Source organism: Podarcis gaigeae (assembly GCF_964106915.1).
Source record: "Podarcis gaigeae genome assembly, chromosome: 10".
Classification (NCBI taxonomy): Eukaryota; Metazoa; Chordata; class Lepidosauria; order Squamata; family Lacertidae; genus Podarcis; species Podarcis gaigeae.
The window spans coordinates 72,784,134-72,805,018 of record NC_139686.1 but is presented as its reverse complement, the minus strand read 5'-3'; the positions used below and the strand labels follow the sequence as shown (position 1 = coordinate 72,805,018).

At 40.4% G+C, this 20,885-nt stretch overlaps 1 protein-coding gene across 3 annotated transcripts in view; it reads left to right on the top strand.

The window, feature by feature from the left end:
• The window catches only part of BMAL2 (basic helix-loop-helix ARNT like 2), a 38,496-nt gene that overhangs the window by 3,903 nt on the left and 13,708 nt on the right, over positions 1 to 20,885 (top strand). For all 3 annotated transcript variants that reach the window (XM_083701522.1, XM_083701524.1, XM_083701523.1), the window contains exons 2-10: positions 6,138 to 6,285; positions 9,064 to 9,096; positions 9,882 to 10,039; positions 11,338 to 11,417; positions 13,655 to 13,747; positions 14,592 to 14,709; positions 15,423 to 15,569; positions 18,044 to 18,284; positions 18,806 to 18,912. In XM_083701522.1, coding sequence (XP_083557648.1) covers positions 6,138 to 6,285; positions 9,064 to 9,096; positions 9,882 to 10,039; positions 11,338 to 11,417; positions 13,655 to 13,747; positions 14,592 to 14,709; positions 15,423 to 15,569; positions 18,044 to 18,284; positions 18,806 to 18,912 — 1,125 coding nt within the window. The remainder of the gene's footprint in view (positions 1 to 6,137; positions 6,286 to 9,063; positions 9,097 to 9,881; positions 10,040 to 11,337; positions 11,418 to 13,654; positions 13,748 to 14,591; positions 14,710 to 15,422; positions 15,570 to 18,043; positions 18,285 to 18,805; positions 18,913 to 20,885) is intronic.

The window sequence follows — 20,885 nt, the reverse complement described above, 5'->3', positions numbered from 1 at the left end:
CCGCAACGGGGTGAACTCCTGTTGCTCGGTCCCTGCTCCTGCCAACCTAGCAGTTCGAAAGCACGTCAAAGTGCAAGTAGATAAATAGGTACCGCTCCAGCGGGAAGGTAAATGGCGTTTCCGTGCGCTGCTCTGGTGTCGATGTTCCATTGCGCCAGAAGTGGCTTAGTTATGCTGGCCACATGACCCGGAAGCTGTCTGCAGACAAATGTCGGCTCCTTGGCCTATAGAGTAAGATAAGTAAGATAAATTCAAGTTATAAATAGTTAAAAAGCAAGCAGTGTATTCAGTTGCGATGGTTATTTATTAAAACCACATAATAATTACAGGATTTTTTTTCTTTTTCATTTTTTTGAAAAAAGGATTTGAAACTCCCACTCAGCCATTAAGCTTGCTTTGCGCCCTTGAAACCGTCACTTATCTTAACCCACCTCACGACTTGTTTTGAGGATAAAAAGGGAATGAGAACCATAAAAAGCGCCTTGATCTTTTTCAACAGCAATCTATTTAAGCATTTAATACCAGTGGCACCAGCCTTACCCCCATATTCCCCCAACCACAGTAATCACTTCTCCCTGCATATTGCTTCCACAACGAACATAGTGCTCCCCACCTCTCTGTCCCACTGCGGCATTTCCCGGGGGGGGGGGGGACATACCCAGAAATTGGAGAACAACACTCCACTTGTGAAGCACACAGTGAATATTTCTCTCCACCATTCCCCTGTGAAATGTTACAAAAACAGCCAAAAAACATTTGGGCAACTTGATATATATTAAAAATTTACACCAGTAATTGCATAATTTGTAATGCTGCATTTACACAGGCAAAAAAGAAGTGATGAAACACTGGAAATAAAAACACACAAAGCCAGGAATTCAGGTGCACACACCAACACTGTTGTTTGATTGCTATGAAAATTCAGGAGTGGAATGTAGTAAACACAAACAAGCTTCACTCACAGACACACATTTGTGTGTGTGCACGTGCTGTTCAGCTTGTCATTGTTTTTGCTTACTGCCTGCAGGGGCAGACTTTGGTAATATTGTACCCTGAGTGGGGACATAATTTGCCCCCACCCCGCCATCCAAACATTCTTATTTTCAGAATAATTCCTAATGGTACAGTTAGTTTTGTATGGATCTTCTCAGTAGGTACCCATATAAATAGTTGTTGTTATTACTGTTGTTATTACTACTACTATTTTGTGTCCCCTTGGTTCAGCACCATGTGTGGAGGAACTACCTGCATTGCCCTAAATCTGGTGCAGCTGCCTGCCTTGGGCCAGTTACTAACTATCAGCTAAACTTATCTCTTATGGCTGCTGTGAAGATATAGAAGGTGGCTGCAAAAGGGGACTTCTTTCTTGCATTATAGACCAGTGGTGTAGCAGGGGGGGGCCGGCCGCACCGGGCGCAACATCTGGGGGGGTGCGCTCGCACTCGCAGCTCTCTTCCCCTACTAAAATCCACGGGTTAGGGGGTGCAAATTACTTGCCTTGCCCCGGGTGCTGACAATCCACGCTACGCCACTGTTACAGACATCAGTTTTTGCTTCCTTTAGTTAAACTCATTGTACTCTAAGAGGCATTTTCCCCCCTGTCCCCAAATTAGTACACCTCCAAGGCTTCAACCAGTCTTAATCTGGCCTATTTTTTGTGTGCTTAGATGCAAAAACCCAATTGTATGCAAATGAGTTCACTTCCAGGTTGCTATAGCATGCCCAAGGATAAAGCATCATCATAAACCCTTATCTGGCCCCCCCTCACAAGAAAACCTAGGCTGCAATCTTCTACCCACTTACCTGGGAGTAAAGGTAAAGGTACCCCTGCCCGTACAGGCCAGTCGTGTCCGACTCTGGGGTTGCGTGCTCATCTCGCTCTAGAGGCCGTGAGCTGGCGCCGTCCGAAGACACTTCCGGGTCACGTGGCCAAGCTGCAGCTGGCGAGCCAGCACCAGCGCAGCACACGGAAACACCGTTTACCTTCCCACTATAAAGCGGTCCCTATTTATCTATTTGCACTTAAGAGTGCTTTCAAACTGCTAGGTGGGCAGGAGCTGGGACCGAACGACGGGAGCTCACCCCGCCACTGGGATTCGAACCGCCGACCATACGATCAGCAAGTCCTAGACGCTGAGGTTTTACCCACAGAGCCACCCGTGTCCTTATCCTGGGAGTAAGACTCATTAAACATGTACTGAGAGTTAACAATACAGTTTTTTTGTTTTTTTTAATTGCCTGGCATTTAGAAGACATGCCTTAGCCCCTTTGCAGCATTTTCAGTTTGCATGTGCTTTTTCTGTTTCTTTGCAAGGGTGGAAGATTCTTTAGCACTTACCCACATTTACTCTGTAGTAGAATCAGCAGATAATAATTTAAAGGGAGTACCTGATCTCAGATGGAGATTACAAGGTTGACTAAAAACACTGAAAGCAGCCAGTCTGGTTTATCTCACAATAATCATTTAGAAGGTTAAGACTTGTCTACATAGCAGTTAACACCAAAGTTTAGGGACATTGCCATTCAAATAGTGTGTGTGTGCCACATCATGTGATTGAGGGATGGAGCTTACCTGCCCCCCCCTATTTTATTCAAGTTTTATTCAATACATGTGTATTCTTTGTACCTCCTTCTTGGCACCCCGCCTGTGGGCAAATTAATATTCTTCATTTGTGTGATTTGATAAAATTTGTTTATTGGACATGTTGTAATCTGGAGAAAAGCCAAGTGTGGAAATACTTGAATTATGTGCAATAACAGCTATGTGTAGAACAAGGGCTTGCTTATATATAATATTAGCCAGAAATGGCTACCAGTTTGTATATTTGTAGGACTTTATTGTATTTTGTATTTTGAAACTATTGGTTTTGTTTTGTCATTTTGGAAATTTATCCAGATAAAATAAAAATCATAACAGCAGTTTAAAGATAGGAGCCACGTGATCCATATAATCAGTTCTGGATTGGGTATAATGGTAAACCATAGTTTATTTCTGTGGGCATGGACTGAAAGCTTATGGACTCCCCCTTTTGATGCAGCTGCAAGGAGGGCAGTAGAAATCCAATTCCATTTGAAACTAACTTCAGTTTGTAGGGTTTTTTTCCAAACTAGGGCAGAATGTTTAAACCAGTGTTTCTCAAATTTTAGGCTCCAGCTGTTGCTGGACTACAACTCCCATCACCCCTAGCTAGCAGGATCAGTCAGGGATTTTGGGAGTTATAGTCCAACAACAGCTGGATACCCAAGTTTGAGAAACACTGGTTTAAACTACAGTTTGTCCAAACAAGCCTAGATATTTTAACTATGGGTTCTGATTCTGGTATGTGTGAACAAACCATAGTTTCAACTGGCTGCCATGTCCTGGTTGTGAGACAGCAAAAAAGTAAATTAGTTTAAAATGGAAGCACCTATTTCTGATCTTCTTGCATTTGTGCTGCAGGAGCAGAGGGTAGAAGGAGCCAGCTTTTGCATGTAATGCTAAATTATGATTTTTTTTTCTTACGGACAAACTGCTCCATCATCTACCTCCTAACACAATAAACTGCTAAAAGCTTTCCTAAAAACTAAACTTTCTTAAAACTGGACAATCATACAGATTTCCTTGAGGAAGGAGTTTTATTTACTCTAGAATCACCACAGAAAAAGCTGCACTCTGCATTATAAAGTTAGGCTGCAACCTGAAGGAAAGATGAGAGCCTGCAAGGTGTGGATAAGAATGTATGGGTAAAAAAAAAATCCCATTAACAATTCTGCAGGATGTTGTGACCCGTTGTAGATACAGGGTGTAAAAAAAAAATTGGGTCATTCAGGGATGCCTGGATTTGAGTCACAGTAATCTGTTTACTTTCCCTAAAACGGAAGCACAGTTGGCCGTTATATTTACTGAAATATTCCAAGATTAAACATCTACAACAGTGGGTGGTAAACCTTTTTGTTGCTTACCAGCTATCACAAGGGTGCTAGAAGGTACTGTATGTTAATAAGGCAAATGCTGTAATGGTCTTAAGTACTTTCTTATGTGTTCATTATATTGAAGTGCTGAGAGTAAGAGCTTCATTCACGCAAGCAAGGCATGCTCAGTCCAGTTTAGCCTTATCATTTTCCACATCATTCAAGTTGCTGCATATTTCTAATGAATTATAATTCTCAATCTTCTCTTTACATGCAAATATAGTTGCTTGTACTGTGAGAGAACAGCTGCAAATTAAGAAGTATCTGATTATTTAGTCAAGTTTCTTTCCCTCTGATTAACTACTTGATCATGCAAATGAAATAGGTAAATGTTGAAGCAAGATAAAGAAGGGGCAGTTAATCTGGGAAACTGTGTGTAAGCAGGCCTATCATTAGCATTGATATGTGTAATGAAAAATAAATGTTAGTTTTTAAGTTTGCCCAAGACTCTTCATTGCTGTTTTTTGCAGCAAAATCACTGCTTCCCCTGGATGTGTTCTGCTGTTGTAATAAATTTGTTGTGCACATGAAGAAAGCATAAAGACTCTTATGTGGCCTTATTTGCAGAGAGTTTAGGTATTCATTCTGGGTTGGAAAACCTTTTATCTGTAGTTGCAGTGTATTTTGTTAATTATTTTTAAATGTTTTTGAGTACTTGTTTCAATATTTCCTGTAAAGTGCTTAGAGATTTTATTACAATCAAACAGTATATACATTTTGTTAATTAGGTAAATAAACTTAGGCATTCAGTGAGGAGTTGCATGACAGACATTTTAATTCTTATTGAGTTGTGGTATGCACAGCATAGTGTGGAGAAGAAAAGGCCAGGTGTTTAAAATGATGTGAATGCTTCAGGCAGTCACTTTTCCGTAGCCATTGTAGGTTGGGTTTGCAGCAGCAGGAGTTATGTGGAAAGTTATACTAAAAGCTAATCCTCTTTCAGATGGTTTTCAGCCAGCTCTGGAAGGGATTGTACTTTATCTAACGTCCTGGGAGTGATATTAGGTTTGTCATTCTCTTAAGGGTCAAGTAATTTTGGTGGCACAAAGAAACTTCTGTCATTTGACAGGCTCATATGCTAACAGCAACCTCTCCTAGACTGAGCTAGCCTAGCCACAGTTGTATTTGCCTTGGTAACTGATATGAGGCTGCTTTTGAAGACAATTCAGCAACTGTAGATAGCCCAGAACACTGTTCCTAGGCTGATAATAGGAATTAGGTGAAGAGAAAATAATTTGTGTTTATTTCAACAACTCTACCGGCTTCCAGGAACTTTCTGAGCTCAGGTCCAGAGTGCTAGTCATAACCTTTAAAGCCCTGCACAGCTCTGGATCCAAATATTTGTTGGACTGCCTTTTTCTGCATCAGTCTACCGATTCCTTAAGATCATTATTTAAGGCCTTTCTCCTTGTGCCTCTGCAGCCTGATGTGTGGCAGAGAGCAAGCCTTTTTTTGGTGGCACCACACCTTTAAAATACTCTCCTAAAGGAGGTCCACATAGAGACTGCATTACTATCATTAAGGGCTTGTCCACACTTTCGCTTGTCCAGTGCCAAGAAAGAATGGGCCAAAATGACTTTCTGTGTTTTCTAGGCACAGATCCAAGCAGTTTTGCCTTTACCTCGCCACTTCCCCCCGGAAAACTGCTCTTCAGCGCTAAATTGGAGCAAATGTCAATCCTGAGAAAACCCAATTGATGTTTATTCATCAGCGGGTTTTCCCCAGGGAAAGCGGAAATGTGTGGATGAATCCCTAGTCACCAGGCAATCTGTTTTCCTAGGCTTAAAGGACTGTAAACATTCTTTAACTTAGTGAAGATTGTTTTTACCCATATACTGTAGTTAAATTGGCTGGCAATGTTTCAGTTTCTTTTTAATTTCCCGTATTAGTTTGTATTTATTATTGTTGTTATTGTTATTATTTTAAGTTTTACTTCTTGCTTCTTACACCATGGTTAGCAGCAAAGAGCATAAATCTTTGTTGACGGTGTGGGACATAAATTATGTAAATGGACAGATTGATTGACACAGAATAAAGAAGCATGTTTGTGATGGTGGAGCTCTTTTGTATCAAGATTATTCACGGATTTAGGTCAGCAATTTTTTTCATTTCTGTCTAGATTGGTCGGAATACAGTACATACAAAATCACTCTGTCTCAACTTTGGCACTATTTTACTATTTGTAGATAATTTTCAGATGGAAGGAAACCAGTGTGTTGCCTCTGCGTTCTCAAGCCTTATGACTCCTATAGCCCAGCCTGTCACTGCCAACTCAAGTAATACATTTGGGGTGGACTTTCCAAGAAAACGCAAAGGAAGTGATTCTGATAACCAGTAAGTTTTTTTTTGGGGGGGGGGGGTATTTCTGCCTCACTGTAGTATAATAATACTGGATTTGTGTTAGACCTATAGTTGCTAGTGTGTGTGTGTGTGTGTGTACATGTTATGCATCTAACACATCTATTTTGGGAGATATTTTTGTGTATATTCAGGAGCTACATATTAAACACATGACAGAACGGTGATAATGCATTTTCAGCTTCTTGTGCTTCCAGTTCCTATTCACACCTTTATTAAACTACCATGACATATTCTGTGCCTGGAAAAGTCTGTTCTTTTCTGTGCTTCACGCCATTTCCTACTGGCTGCTCCTTGTAAACTTCTTCAAATCCCACAGTTCTCAATAATTTTCCTAAACCAACATACATTTCCATCTTTTACTCACACTGTCTGTTCTCATTCCATTTTAACGTTTTTACCTATTATCTGTTCTTTCCAAGAATATAATTTGATACTTCCCTGATATTTTGAAATAGTAAAACAGCAGGGCTGGAAATCAACAACTGAAAACATTATAGGATTTAATTGGAGGGGTTTACATATTTTGAAACAACAACAACAAATATTTAACCTAAAAACCATTAGATTTGGTACCAAGATTATCCTACGGAATGAAGCCTATCTGAAGGAGGGTATCGGAAAGCTCAGCTGTTTCAGGTGGCCTCCATGATGTAATGAAATTTATTCCTACTTTCCATTTGTCTAGTGTAGATTCTTCTTGCCACAGATGGTCTCAGTGAGTTAACACTATGAAAGTTTTTGTGTACATCTTTATCTTTTCCAACAATGGCATCTTACCTCATCAGATACATCATGCTGCTTCTATTTAGATTTTCCATAGAGTTGTTGAAAATCTGTTTCTGAACGACTAACTCCTATCTGAGTTCTCCAAAGTGCTTTTCATAATATCTCTTTATAATACTAAAAACTGACATAATACTAAAAGTTTTTAAGCAGAGGTTGGGTGGCCATCTGCAAGGCATGCTTTATCTGAGATTACTGCACTGCATGGGGTTGGACTAGATGACCCCCGGGGTCCCTTCCAACTCTTAAGATTCTATGACAGCACCCACTTTCTGAATGTGAGCATCTTTCAAATACTTTCTTGTTTAAGTTGGTTATGGCATCAGGGATATTTACCTGAATCTTTAGTGTGCTATATTATAAGAACTGCTGGAAAGTTGCACATCATTTTAAATTGTCAGATGATTAAAAGTAATTAACAAAAAGTTATGTCATGACAGATGTGATAAGGGAAAATGTCTATTAATTGTTAGGGTATTCTGCTATGGCTATAGCAAGGCCCAAATTGATTGTACTGGGTGGGGAACCAGTGGCATGGGCATGGGTGTAGCCCGGGGGGGGGCCTGCCTCCCCTAGACCAAATAAAACAATGGTCAGTTAGTTAAGTATTTCTAATCATGTTGGTTCGGCCCCCCTAACAAAAATTGTGGCTACATCCGTGGGTATGTGGGCTGCATCTGGTAAACACAGCCTTTCTGTTCAGCCTACTCACTTTCCAAGGTTCCACCCCCTCATTTTCATGCTTGACTCTCTTCTGCTGATGCCGGCTGCAGTTAGTTCACCAGCTGTCAGCATGTTCCCTTACTCAGGGAAGTAGCCATATCTGGGCATTCTTTTCTGTGCTAGGAAGCACTCATACATTTCAGGATGCCCTGGGGAGTATTCAGCAGCATGCAGCCGTTTTCAAAAGTGCTCAAGTATTTCAAGAACCAGTCAGCTCCTCTCACTTCTCCCAAAGTGATAATCCCCTCTTTGGAGGCATGTTCAACAAAAAATAGTGGGGACTTTAGTTACAGGGTGGGATTCTTGCAGGAAAAGTAAGGCCAAAGAGTAATTGCAGGAAAAGAGATGCTCCATAATTTCAGTGCGGGAGGAGAGGAAAAGGGGAGAGAGAGAGAGAAAAGGCATAAAGATGGGAGGAAAAACAGAGACTGAGATGCAGGAAGTGAAAGGAGAAGCGAGATGTCTCTTCTGTGGAGCTATGGATTTGGGAAGTTTGGAGAGATGGAGCTGGGTGGAAGGAAGCTGAATTTTATGCAGAAGTAAGTGGTGTGTGTATGTGCCTGAAAATGTACAGTATTTCTGTAACTGGATTTGTTTTGCACTGAATTCCTTTTTGGGTTTCGTCCTGCATATGTCCCCCCACCCAAGTTTACACATGTGGGGAACACAGCCCTTAGACTGAAATGGGTTCCCTACTCCTGCAGTACGTGAAATAACTTTGACCACAGTTGCCCTCGGCTTTCTCGGGCTGCAGCACAATCTTTAGTACCTCTTCAGCACAATAGCCACAAAAACCAAGGAAAACTCTTGGAATCACATTACAGTGGTACTTCAGGTTAAGAACTTAATTCATTCTGGAGGTCCGTTCTTAACCTGAAACTGTTCTTAACCTGAAGCACCACTTTAGCTAATGGGGCCTCCCGCTGCCGCCGTGCCGCCGGAGCACGATTTCTGTTCTCATTCTGAAGCAAAGTTCTTAACGCAAGGTACTATTTCTGGGTTAGCGGAGTCTGTAACCTGAAGTGTCTGTAGCCCAAGGTACCACTGTACTGGAATGCAGTCTTCTATGACTGGTGTTCAGGGGTAAAGAAGAAATGCATTTTTCTTTTCTTTTTTGGCATTCTTATGTGTCCAAGGTCTCTGCTGTAAGAAGAGTAAGGAAAACTCAGCATGATTTTCTATTGTAATTGTTTTTCATTCTTGATTTTGATGTCTTCTAAATAGTTTAAATTCTCTTTTCTCTAGGTATGCATGTGATGTTGATGATCTCCAGAGCAGGTATAATGCCTTAACGAACTAACAAGCAAATAGATAAATACAGTACTGTATTTTTGAATACCATGCTCAGAAGAGTTAAAGTGGTGGTTAAATGTATATTTGTGTTTCTACAAATTCAAAATGCTCATCAAGATCACTTAAAGACTAAATGTAAAGAACTTTCCAGAAATACAGTGTAGTTACGTAAAACAGTGTTTCTGCTTCAGATAAAATGGCTAGTATTCCTTGTTTGGCTAGTAGAGTTAACGCTGAATTTGAGAACTGAGTAGACTGCTGAACTCCACTATTTACAGGGTATAAAATAATACAAGAAGATCCACCTGAGTCAGTGGAAGATCCCACAGAGACTGGCATATCCCTAGTTCTCGTGCAGGTGTACTGGTTAGTGCAGGCTTTAATTTGTTTGCTTGAGGGGTCATGGTAGTTTTAAGAAGATAAAGTCTTAACTTTCATTTGTTAGTGTTCAGTTTAGATTTAATCCTAGATAATGTTCAGGTGTGTGTATACATACATATATACTTCTGTAATTTAAACTTGAAAAAATGTCAAAAACTATAAATAAAAGGTTTTGACAGTCATTTATTTATCCCCCATGAATACTCAGCCCCTACTTATATTTGTATATCAATATTTTCTCCCATCTCTAGTTATTAATTGCAGAAATCAGTATGGTTCTTTCTGCGTTCTCTTGCTGTTCATATAATAACTTTGCAACATGTTATATGGAGTTCAGCTTGTTTTTATTAAGTACCCTGCACAAGATATGTTTTCTGCACTCTTTTTAGGGAGGCTCATAGCCAAACAGAGAAACGAAGAAGAGACAAAATGAATAACCTCATAGAAGAACTCTCTGCTATGATACCTCAGTGCAACCCAGTGGCCCGTAAAGTGGATAAACTCACAGTATTAAGAATGGCTGTGCAGCACTTAAAGTCATTGAAAAGTGAGTTAAGAATGGTATAAAATATCCTGTTTTAAGTGTAAAAAGGTGTACACCAGGGCATAGTGACTTCCACAAGTAGAAATACTACAGTGTCCTATATAGGACAGATTGAGTGCCCAGCTAATGCTTTCTTTGATTGCAATATCTTTTGAGCAAGCTGCCTCTCTGTAAGGCATGAAAAGTGTCCTGGCAAGTTATACTGTTGCACTGACACAGCAATCCTTGCTTTTATTGCTGTTGAAACAGACCATTGGATTTGATGTTAAATTTAGAACAAAACAAAACAAAAATCCTTCCAGTAGCACCTTAAAGACCAACTAACTTAGTTGGTCTTTAAGGTGCTACTGGAAGGAAATTTTTTTTGTTTTGACTATGGCAGACCAACACGGCTACCTATCTGTAAATTTAGAACAGTTTTCCACTGCTTTAAGTATTTATGAAAACGGAACCTGAAAGATGTTAATACTGTAATTATTATTTTATTATTTATACCCGACCCATCTGACTGGGTTTCCCTAGCCACTCTGGGCGGCTCACAGCATATATCGAAACATACAAAAACATCAAACATTAAAAACTTTCCTAAACAGGGCTCCCTTCAGGTGTCTTCTGAAAGTCAGATAATTGTTTAATTCCTTGACATCTAAAAGGGAGGGTGTTCCACAGGGAGGGTGCTACTACTGTGAAGGCATTCTACCATTTTCTTCTCCATGTTTATATCTGTTTAAGACTTAAAATTCTCTCTCTGTGGGTCATGGGTAGGTAAACTAAGGCCCGGGGGCCGGATCCGGCCCAACCACCTTCCATATCAGGCCTGTGGATGGTCCGGGAATCAGTGTGTTTTTACATGAGTAGAATGTGTCCTTTTATTTAAAATGCATCTCTGGGTTATTTGTGGGGCCTGCCTGATGTTTTTACATGAGTAGAATGTGTGCTTTTATTTAAAATGCATCTCTGCGTTACTTGTGGGACATAGGAATTCGTTCTATTTTCCTTTCTTAATATAGTCCAGCCCCCCACAAGGTCTGAGGGACAGTGGACCGGCCCCCTACTGAAAAAGTTTGCTGACCCCTGCTGTGGAAGAGTATGGAAAAAAGAGTTTTCCATACTCTTTTGTCTCAGCTTTCACTTGCAAACCTTTATGACCAGTTTGCATTTTTAAAAGTGAAAATGCCAAGCAAGTCTTGTCGTGTGAGCATATTTGTGGGGCGTTTTCCTGCTAGTAAATCAATGACTTGGTGTGAAATCTCTTTATCTGCCTTTGGTCTCCTTTTAGAAATTAATTTATCATTTTGCAGGTTCTTCTAATTCTTACTCAGAAGTCCGCTACAAGCCTTTTTTTTTACAAGATGATGAACTTCAACAATTAATTCTTAAGGTAAGTAAAGAAAGGTCAGGAATTGAGTGTTATTTCAACAGTAATTGCTTCATACTGCATTATTAACTTTCTTTGCCTTTCTCCAAGACAACCTCAAGATGACTGATACTGATATATTAATCAAATATAGTAATACATTAAGAACTATTAAAAGCTACTTCCAGGTGGTTCAAGCTGCTGCCCCTCTCCTCATTCACATGTAAACTGAAGAGGGCATGACAAGTTTTCTATCATTTCTGCTGTCTCACAAACAAATCATCCTCTAAGATTGACTTCTTCAAATTGGATCTTTGTGGTGACAATATGAATTTTAATGTTTTTAATCATCTGGAAGGGAGGGGCATAAACACACCTGAACCAGACCAGAAATGGAACATCCTCTCTATTATAGAGACACAACACCATGCTCACCATTGCCTGGGCTGAGGGTTTCTTCAGGCTTTCTGGGCCTTGGAGAGCCTGCTCACTCACCTCTCTGTTTCTTAGGGCCTGAAGTATTCTAGCGGGCTGCCATACAGGGCACTCTGCTCTGCTCAGGATTCTGAAGGTCTAGCCATAACAGATGCGTTAACCATAGACCTGCTGGCCACCTACAGATTAACTGAGCACTGCAGCATGAAGGACGTACTCTGCACAGCACTGGTGTCTCCTCCAGTTTTAGTCCTCACATAAGTGCATTGCAAACCCTTAGGTTTGTCACCTCCCCCCCCCCCCATTTATTTGAATGACTTGGTTTAATTCCAATCTGTGCTTTTCTTGCCCTCTAAAATTGTTTCCTGTTTTCCTGGTCCAGTTTTGGGTTCACACAATAATCCCTATTCATATTCCTACTTTATTTTACATTCATATATATATATGTTCATATTGTACCAGATCCAGGAGCTCTTGGATGAAACTAATTTTCTAGTTCCATTTGAATCAGGGTTAAGGCCTGGCTTTGGTACAGAAACTGCTTTGGTTGCCCTTTATTCAGTGGCGTAGCGTGGGGGGTGCAGGGGGGGCCGGCCGCACCGGGCGCAACATCTGGGGGTTAGGGTTAGGGTGCGCAAATCCACGGGTTAGGGGGTGCAAATTACTTGCCTTGCCCCGGGTGCTGACAACCCACGCCACGCCACTGGCTTTATTATTACCTCTGTTGGAAGAGAGACAGGAGAAATGTGTTCCTGTTAATTCTCCTTAACTTCTCAGCGGCTTTTGATACCATTGAACATGGTATCCTTCTGGAGCAGATGCCTGAGTTAGGGGTGCCAGGCAAAAATGTTCCTCTTTAACCAGGCCTTTAGTTGACTGACATTCAATGTCCTTTTAAAATGTGTTGGGGTGGGGGAATTACTGAGTTGTTCTTTTTTATTTATTTGTCTTTTGTGGTTTTATATTGTGCTTTTATCCTGTGAAACACCCTGAGACTTGCAATTATACGGCAGTATCCAAATTCAGTCAATCAATCAATCCATACTTTGATAAGACACCAGATATGTCATCTGACTCCCGTATGGTATTCTTGTGCCACATCACATGTATTATAGTCATCCCTTCAATGTCATCAGTTGTATGTTGGCCAAACCTCTCTGGCAGAGGGAATGGAGACTTCCAATTCTGTCCCTGCCTAGTGCTTCCCAGGTCCAGTCTTTGGAGAGAACAGAATATAGAATCCTGTATACCACAAAATATATAAATCCTCCCAGATATTGGTTTTAATGTATGTGCTCATTCTGATCCTGGTGGATTCAGTGAGTTTACCATATCAATTGATTCATTGGTTGAATACTTATTCTGGACCAGTGACACTTTCTTTTAACAGTGCTTTTTCAGTTAAGGTTCAGTAGAGACTTTAAGATATAATGCTTCAGATTCTATTCTGGGGTTTGGTGCAGGTTCAAGTTCAGTTTGACTCCCTGCTTTAGACAATCCTGAGTTGGATCCAAGGTTCTCTTCCTAAGATAGAAAGAACCTTCCTCTGACATTAAGATAGAAAGAATGTCCCTCTGATATTGGGAGAGAAACTCTGGATCCAAGCTGTAATGATTTTAAAGTTTAAAAGCCAGAATTTTGAATTGTGCTTAGAAATACACAAGGATCCAGGAAACATGTTTTTAACTAACATAATATGTTCAAATCAATGCTGCAATCTTAAATTATTAAAACTACTGTTGACATAATTTATTTTTCTGTCTCATGAGATCTTGTTTTTTCTGCCTATAAACATGTGTGTGTTTTCTCTCTCTCTTAATTTACAGGCTGCTGATGGGTTCCTCTTTGTGGTTGGATGTGACAGAGGGAAAATCCTGTTTGTTTCAGAATCTGTTTTCAAGATCCTTAACTATGACCCAGTAGGTGACTTTGTGTACTAAATACCGAATGTAGACAGTATTTCACAGCAAAATATTTAGTATAACAGTTTCTTTACGTATTACTAATTGCCCTGACAAGTGCCAACCCTACACCCTTCACCATCACACATGCATTACCCTTTTTTACTTTCAGAGGTTTTTGTAAGCTGCCCTGGAGACATGGAGGACAAAGCTATTAACAGCTGCTAGCCACTGTGCCTTTGTTCTACTTCCACTGTCAGATACTGTATGCCTCAATACCAGTTTCTGGGAACTGCAGGTGGGCAAAGTAATGTTGTTCTTCTGCCCTGCTTGCTGGCTTCCCCGAGGTATCTGATTGCTAACTGAGAACATGGTGCAGGAGTAGATAAGCCATCAACTTGATCCAGTAGGTTCTTGTTGCATTTGAAGGACAGGGGATATATTCACAAAACAAATAAACACACCTTTCACGTTAATGACTGTTGCAGGAGTTCTTCAAACACATGTGGCTCTTCCCCATTAGTAGCTGACAGTGGACAAGCTTCATCTGCATGTTATTATAGTCATCGTTGGCACCACCACATAGTTGTTTCCTTACCTCTTAATTTCAGAATTGCATGATGTTACTTAGTTTGCCAGCCAGTGCTCTCTGCTATAATGTGAAAATATCTGATATTGTTTAAATGCAGTTTTCTTTGAAAACAAACCCAAATGTTTGATTCAACAATCCACGCACACACCTTAGCCCTTACAGCGGAGTACTTTTAAGTACTCAGTGTTCTTCAGTATACTTGTGTCTTTTTGTTTGTGAACGAGATTTGTAATGCACAGCTTATGAGGTAACAATGTTGTGTTCCATTAGACGAGTTTGATTGGGCAAAGTCTTTTTGACTATCTTCATCCAAAGGATGTTGCCAAAGTGAAGGAGCAACTTTCATCTTCAGATGCTTCTCCCAGAGAAAAGCTAATAGACACCAAAAGTAAGTCTTCACCTAAAATTGCTTAGATGTCATGATTTAGCTGTATGTACATATAGCCATGTTCCTGCAGTTCTTATTTATATGAGCTAAATCATGAGTGCTTGGTTGTAATTAATGTGGAAGACTTTAAGACAACTGAAAGATGCATGTTTTTTGATAATGTCAAGAAATAATTTTAGATATGTAGCAAAATCAGTCATGTCTTTTTTACCAGGCATGCTGGTTTATTGTGTGTGTCAGTAGAAAAACCTGGTGTAGTCTAGCATAGGATAAAATGCTTCACTACCAAGAATCACTGTATTTAAAAATGTTACATGCCATTCCTAATGTAATCAGATACTGTTTCTATCATATACATTATGTAACTTGTAACTGGTTTTTGTATGAGCATCCTCAGAAACCTTTTTTTTTAATGTTCCTACCAAATTAGTGGTTAAAGCTATATGGAGTTCAAATTCAAACTTCAGTCATACTTTATCATCATGCATAACATTGGTTGGGTTGTAAAATAGATTGCTGCTTTCCCCTCTTGAGTTACTTTAACCATATTTCTTCATTTTCATATTTTAATTCATCAAAGGTTTCTAAGCTATATATGCTGAAATTTCAGAAGCAATATGAAAGTATCTTGGAAGCATGTGAAAGCTGAATAGTGTTTTTATTTCCCATGCCAAGTATTTTTGTGTGTTTTGTTCCTTTTTAAACTTTCAAAGCCGGTTTGCAAGTTCACACAGATTTTCAAGCTGGGTCATCATGTCGTCTGTATTCTGGTGCTCGCCGTTCATTTTTTTGTCGAATAAAGTGTATAAAAACCACAGTGAAAGAAGAAAATGAGTCCTTGCCAAACTCAAAGACGAAAGGTATTTCTAAATAAGTGAATAATATTTTATTTCAAGTGCTGTATGTGTTAAATCATAATGTGCTTGAATTATTATTGTATGATTTGAGGCTGCATTTCTGTACACATTTAAATAGGTTACTCCATTAAGTTTAATGGACTGACTTACAAGTACACATATATTGGTTTGCACTGTAAGTGATGTAAACTTGTAGAATCCAGGAGAATAATATGCTTCTGGAAACATGAAATGGTTTCCTGAAAGGCACTGAATAGGATTTAAGTTACCAGGACTTCAGCAAATATAAAGGTTTCTCAAAAACTGTTAAGAAATTGGGCAAGCTCTGCAATTGCACAGTGTGTGCCTGAATCATTCTTTTTTTAAACATCTGTAGAAACTTGCATACATAGGACAATGACAATATTTTTAGTAGAATATTGCACAGCTGGTTTCCTTAAATTTAACCATTTTTATTGGTTTAAATGTGAGACCACATACCTCATTTTAAAAAATGCAACTTCAACCTCAACTTTCCCCCATTCTTACTTACCGTATTTTTCGCCCTATAGGACGTACTTTTTCCCCTCCAAAAATGAAGGGGAAATGTGTGTGCATCCTATGGGGCGAATGCAGGCTTTCGCTGAAGCTATCCACTTCAGGAAGCGATCCGCAAGCCGTGGGAGAGCTGCGCAACTTCGCACAGCTCTCCCACGGATAGCGGAGAGCTTGCCTGCACCCAGAAGCTTGGGGCGCACTGAGCTCAGCACGCCCCAGGCTTCGGGCTTTGCGCAGCTCTCCGCTAGCCGTGGGAGAGCTGCACGAAGTCGCGCAGCTCTCCCACGGCTTGCGGATAGCAGCCTGTTCTGGGGTCGGGGGAAGCTCGGGCTCCCCTCGCTCCAGCCCCGCACCTGGGGGGGAAATAATTTTTTTTTTCTTTATTTCCCCCCAAAAAAACTAGATGCGTCCTATGGGGTGAAAAATACAGTACTTGTGCGAGTGTATTTCAAAATATGATCTTCTTAAAATGTTACAGCTGTGTTATTTATTTCACATGATTTGTATACCACCTGATTCTAATAAAACCTCAAAGCTATAAGAAGTGGACTTCAGCATTCAAAATACCTAAAACAATAGTTGGAAATAAATTAACTTCAATCTAAATTTATTACCCTCCTTACTTACTTAAACTTCATGTGTGTGGGATGAGTATTTCTGTGCTACATCTGTTGACTTTATTAAAGAAGAAATGGCTGTCACTAGAATCAGTATTGTATTCGGTGGTCCTATGCAAGTTCAGTAGGGGACTGACATCCTGGCCAGCATTAATCCAGGCATAGCATTTGGGTTGTAACAAAGTTCCACTGCCGTAATCTGGATGCTTGTACAGAGTAACAATGTTCATTTTATATGAATGAGGTAGTTTTTTGGTTGCATTTTGAGGAGAGTGTTTAATCCGAACACCAAATAAATTCATTTTATCACAATTTTAACATGGACAGTTTAGTAATAACTTCAGTAGTATTTACCAACAGTTAGGATTGAATAGATAGTTTCTGCAAGATAGGCAATTCCACACATGCATATCCTAATGGGATTAAATAATAATAATAATCCTGCCGGAAGGACGTATTTCTTCTGGGCCACATGCCAGTGATTACAAAAAGGCAGAGCAATCAATGAAAATTTCACCTTTGTACACTGGACTAGTTTCTGCAAGCCCCCCTGCAGCTCTCTCAATCCTCCATCCTGCCCATTGCAGCCAGGCAAAAGCCCTTGGGAGTGCGAAGCAGGAGCAGTGAGGGATGTGGTCTGGGGAGAGTCCTTAGGGCCAGATGGAGAGGACTGCAGTGCTGCATTTGGCCTGACGGTCCTCACCCCGGTATTATATTAATACAGCAAGTACCATTTTGGGAATTTCACTAGTTTACCTATCATTACAATCCAGAGTTTTCAGCACACTTTTGCGAATGTAGACAACCACTGGTACCAGTATTTTGGGGAGATGAGAAACCTTTGCAATTATGCCTTTATGTATCCAAATGAAAGATAAATAGAATTTCCTCTTCGTTCTCTTTCCTGATTTCCCCATATTTTTGTATCGGAGAGGGACATTAAGTTTTTAATAGGCTCAAGCTCAAAGTCCCTTCTGCAGTTTATCTGGCTCAATGTAAATCATAACACTTTTGAAATCAAACAGTATTGTACTGGAAAGCAGTCTCTATTACTAAACTATTAAATTTTCTTCTTATATGTAAGAACACATTTTTATTGCCAGCACCTATGACTTACCTTCTCAAATCATTTGTAAGATTAGAAGTACCCTTCCACAGGTAAGCCAAACCTAAACAGTGTTTTTTTTAAAAAAAAATTATAACAAATTGACAGTCTTGAATTTAATAATTGTTTAGCTCATGCCTTTAGGTTAGTGCAAAATGTAGCTTCTGATGATTTTAGAAAAGAAATTGAAAAACTGTTTTGTGTTTGTAATAAATTAGATCTTAAAAAGTACTGTACTGTTCATTGCACCGGGTATCTGAAGAGTTGGCCTCCTAATGAAGTGGGAGCTGAAGAGGAGGGTGATTCTGAAAAAGACAGCAGTAACTTTAACTGCCTTGTTGCAATTGGGCGATTGCACCCTTATGCTGTTCCACAAAAAAGTGGTGAGATAAAAGTCAAGCCAACAGAATTTGTAGCACGTTTTGCCATGGATGGAAAATTTGTTTTTGTAGACCAGCGGTAAGCATTTTTGCCTTTTTAATTTTAAGACAATAGCTCTTAAATTGTGTAAGGTTTCAGTATATAGATAAGATCCCCTCCCACACTGCAGACTTCCTGTTAAGTTGCTGTTGCTCTATAAACTACTTCAGAGTCCTCTAGTTAAGTAAGACTTATTTAAAGTACTAGTTTCTAACAAAGGGTTCTTTTTATTTGATTTGATATGAACATTTACAAATAATCTCTGACTTCAAACTGATAGAAGTTTAAATAAAAAATCAAATGTGGTTTCAAAGTTGAATTCAATTTTAGAATTGTGGTGATGTTTCCTTTTATTAGATCTAATAATACAAAAGGATTACAATGTAGCATTTGTCCGTCCTTCTGTTTTGGCTATATATGTTAACTTTAAGTTGTAGTATTTTTTTTCCAGAAACGAGCATCTGTTGCTTTTTGTATGCATGAGGGACCAGAGTAAAGTGTTTAAAAAGCCCGTTTCAGATGTTTTCAGAATCTGTAGTGTGTTCATGTTTTCTTTATAGTGCAACAGTTATTTTAGGATACTTACCACAAGAGCTTCTAGGAACTTCATGTTATGAGTACTTCCACCAAGATGATTACAGTCATCTAACAGAGAAACACAAAGCAGGTAAAGTATGGTAGTATTTTACTTCCTGCTACTGTTAACATTTTAAATTTGGAAGAGAAAAAAAGCTATCTTGACTAGTGGCCCTGGAGTGAAGGTCATGCTTTGCTTGCAGAGCGTTCCACTTTTGCATTTCTGCTACTGCTGAGGAAGAACTCTTCTCTGAAGCTCTGGAAAGCCACTGCCAATCAATTGGGGGTCCAGGGGCCCCTGGAGGTCCATGAAACACACCCGGGGGTCCACGGCCCCATCCCTTGCTTTCCCCCAACTATTTTTTTGGTCATTTTTGCATGGTAATACCACAGTTTTTATGGTCTGTTTTAGCACTACGTGATTTTTCAATATATTAGCCAAAATCGGTTTTGAATCATACTGTGATAATGATTTTGACTCAGCAATGTATCACTCCTTGTGCGAGGGAGAGCAGGGCAGCCAATTTCAAGGCACCACTGATATCGCACGATGATCTTAGCCGATAATGCTGCTGATCTGAGCTCCCTTCCCTCACGCTGAGGAGGACCGTGGCAGCCGACAACATTGCAGCCTTTCCTCACGCTGAGGGAAAACAGGGCAGCCGATCGCCCTCACTTCAAGGCACCGTGGCATTACCTTTCCCTGGTGCTGAGGCTGAGCAGATTTTCTCAGTCCGCAGGAAAGCAGCAGCAGCAGCAGCCACAGTGGACCTCCATCATCACCGGCTGCCACCAGGGACGGCGACTTGGTGCACCCCATCCCCCCCTCCCACTCAAACCATGCGGTGGAGGTGGTTTCCTCTTCCTCTCCTCCCCCCACCCACCTGCTCTCCATGGCTGTTCCTTCTCTCATCCCCATGCCTGATCTGCGCACACTTCACCCGCCGGATCTCTGTGACTTCTCCTTCCCTCATCTCTACACCTGATCTTCATGCATCCCACCTGCCCACTCTGTGATTACTCCTTCCCTCATCCCTACACCTGATTTCCAGTTTCAGTGATACATCGGAATATCATGATGTTTAGCTGCTGATACATCACAATGTTGAAAACCAGGTATTGCTCAGCCCTAGTCCGTTTTTTTTGGTATACCTAAAATCCTTTGCTTATTATGGGCTACCCCACATTTTGTTCAAAAAATTGCTTTGCAGAGGTAGCTGCCATAGAGTTATCAAAATTTTCAAAAGTAGGGTGTCCTTGCAGTGGCTTTTGAAAAATAGGGGATCCTCAGTAATTAGCTAATTGGGAACCACTGGTGTAGACCAAAGGTGGGGAATATTTTTCAGCCTGCGGGTTACATTCCCTTCTGGTGGTGGCAGGATCAGAGACAAAAATGAATGGAAGAATACATGTGAATTTAACCTTTGTAGTACTGCATAGGCTAGTTTCTTCATATTCACACATCCCTCTCCACCCAGACAAGCAAGAAGCATTATCAGAGTTCACAGCCCTATTCCTCCCAGGCAAAAATACTTGAGGAGGGTGAAGGTTTGGTGAAGGGTGTGGCTGAGGTTGGTGTGTTGCCTTGGGGAAGCCCCGAGAACCAGGCAGAGAGGCCTGGAGCGTCTGAGGCTCCCCTTCCCTGGTATAGAATAGTAAGCTGTATGGAATAGAGGTCTGACTTGGTGTATAAGGCAGTTTCCTGTGTTGCTTCCTGCTGGAAGCATAAATAAATAGTGTCTGGGAAAGCCCTACTTCCCTGAATTTCACTTTCCTGCCTTCAGCACAAGGTGGCGACGCAGCCCAGATTGAGTGAGCTACCCTTCAGGTAGGAACCAATGTTTCTTTTTCCAGCCAGAGAAATAACATTTTTGAAGTGTTCTTTTTTCTCTTGCTTCTGGCAAGATGGGAGAATGACCAAGGATCCAGAACCATGGTTTGCTGTAGTTGCTATATTTGGCCACTTTTTCTTTCATCAGAAATTGATTCATCACCTCTTACATTTTAGCACGTTCCCTTTTTCTTCCTCTGTTTCTCATTCATTAAATGAATGATCATGAGAAT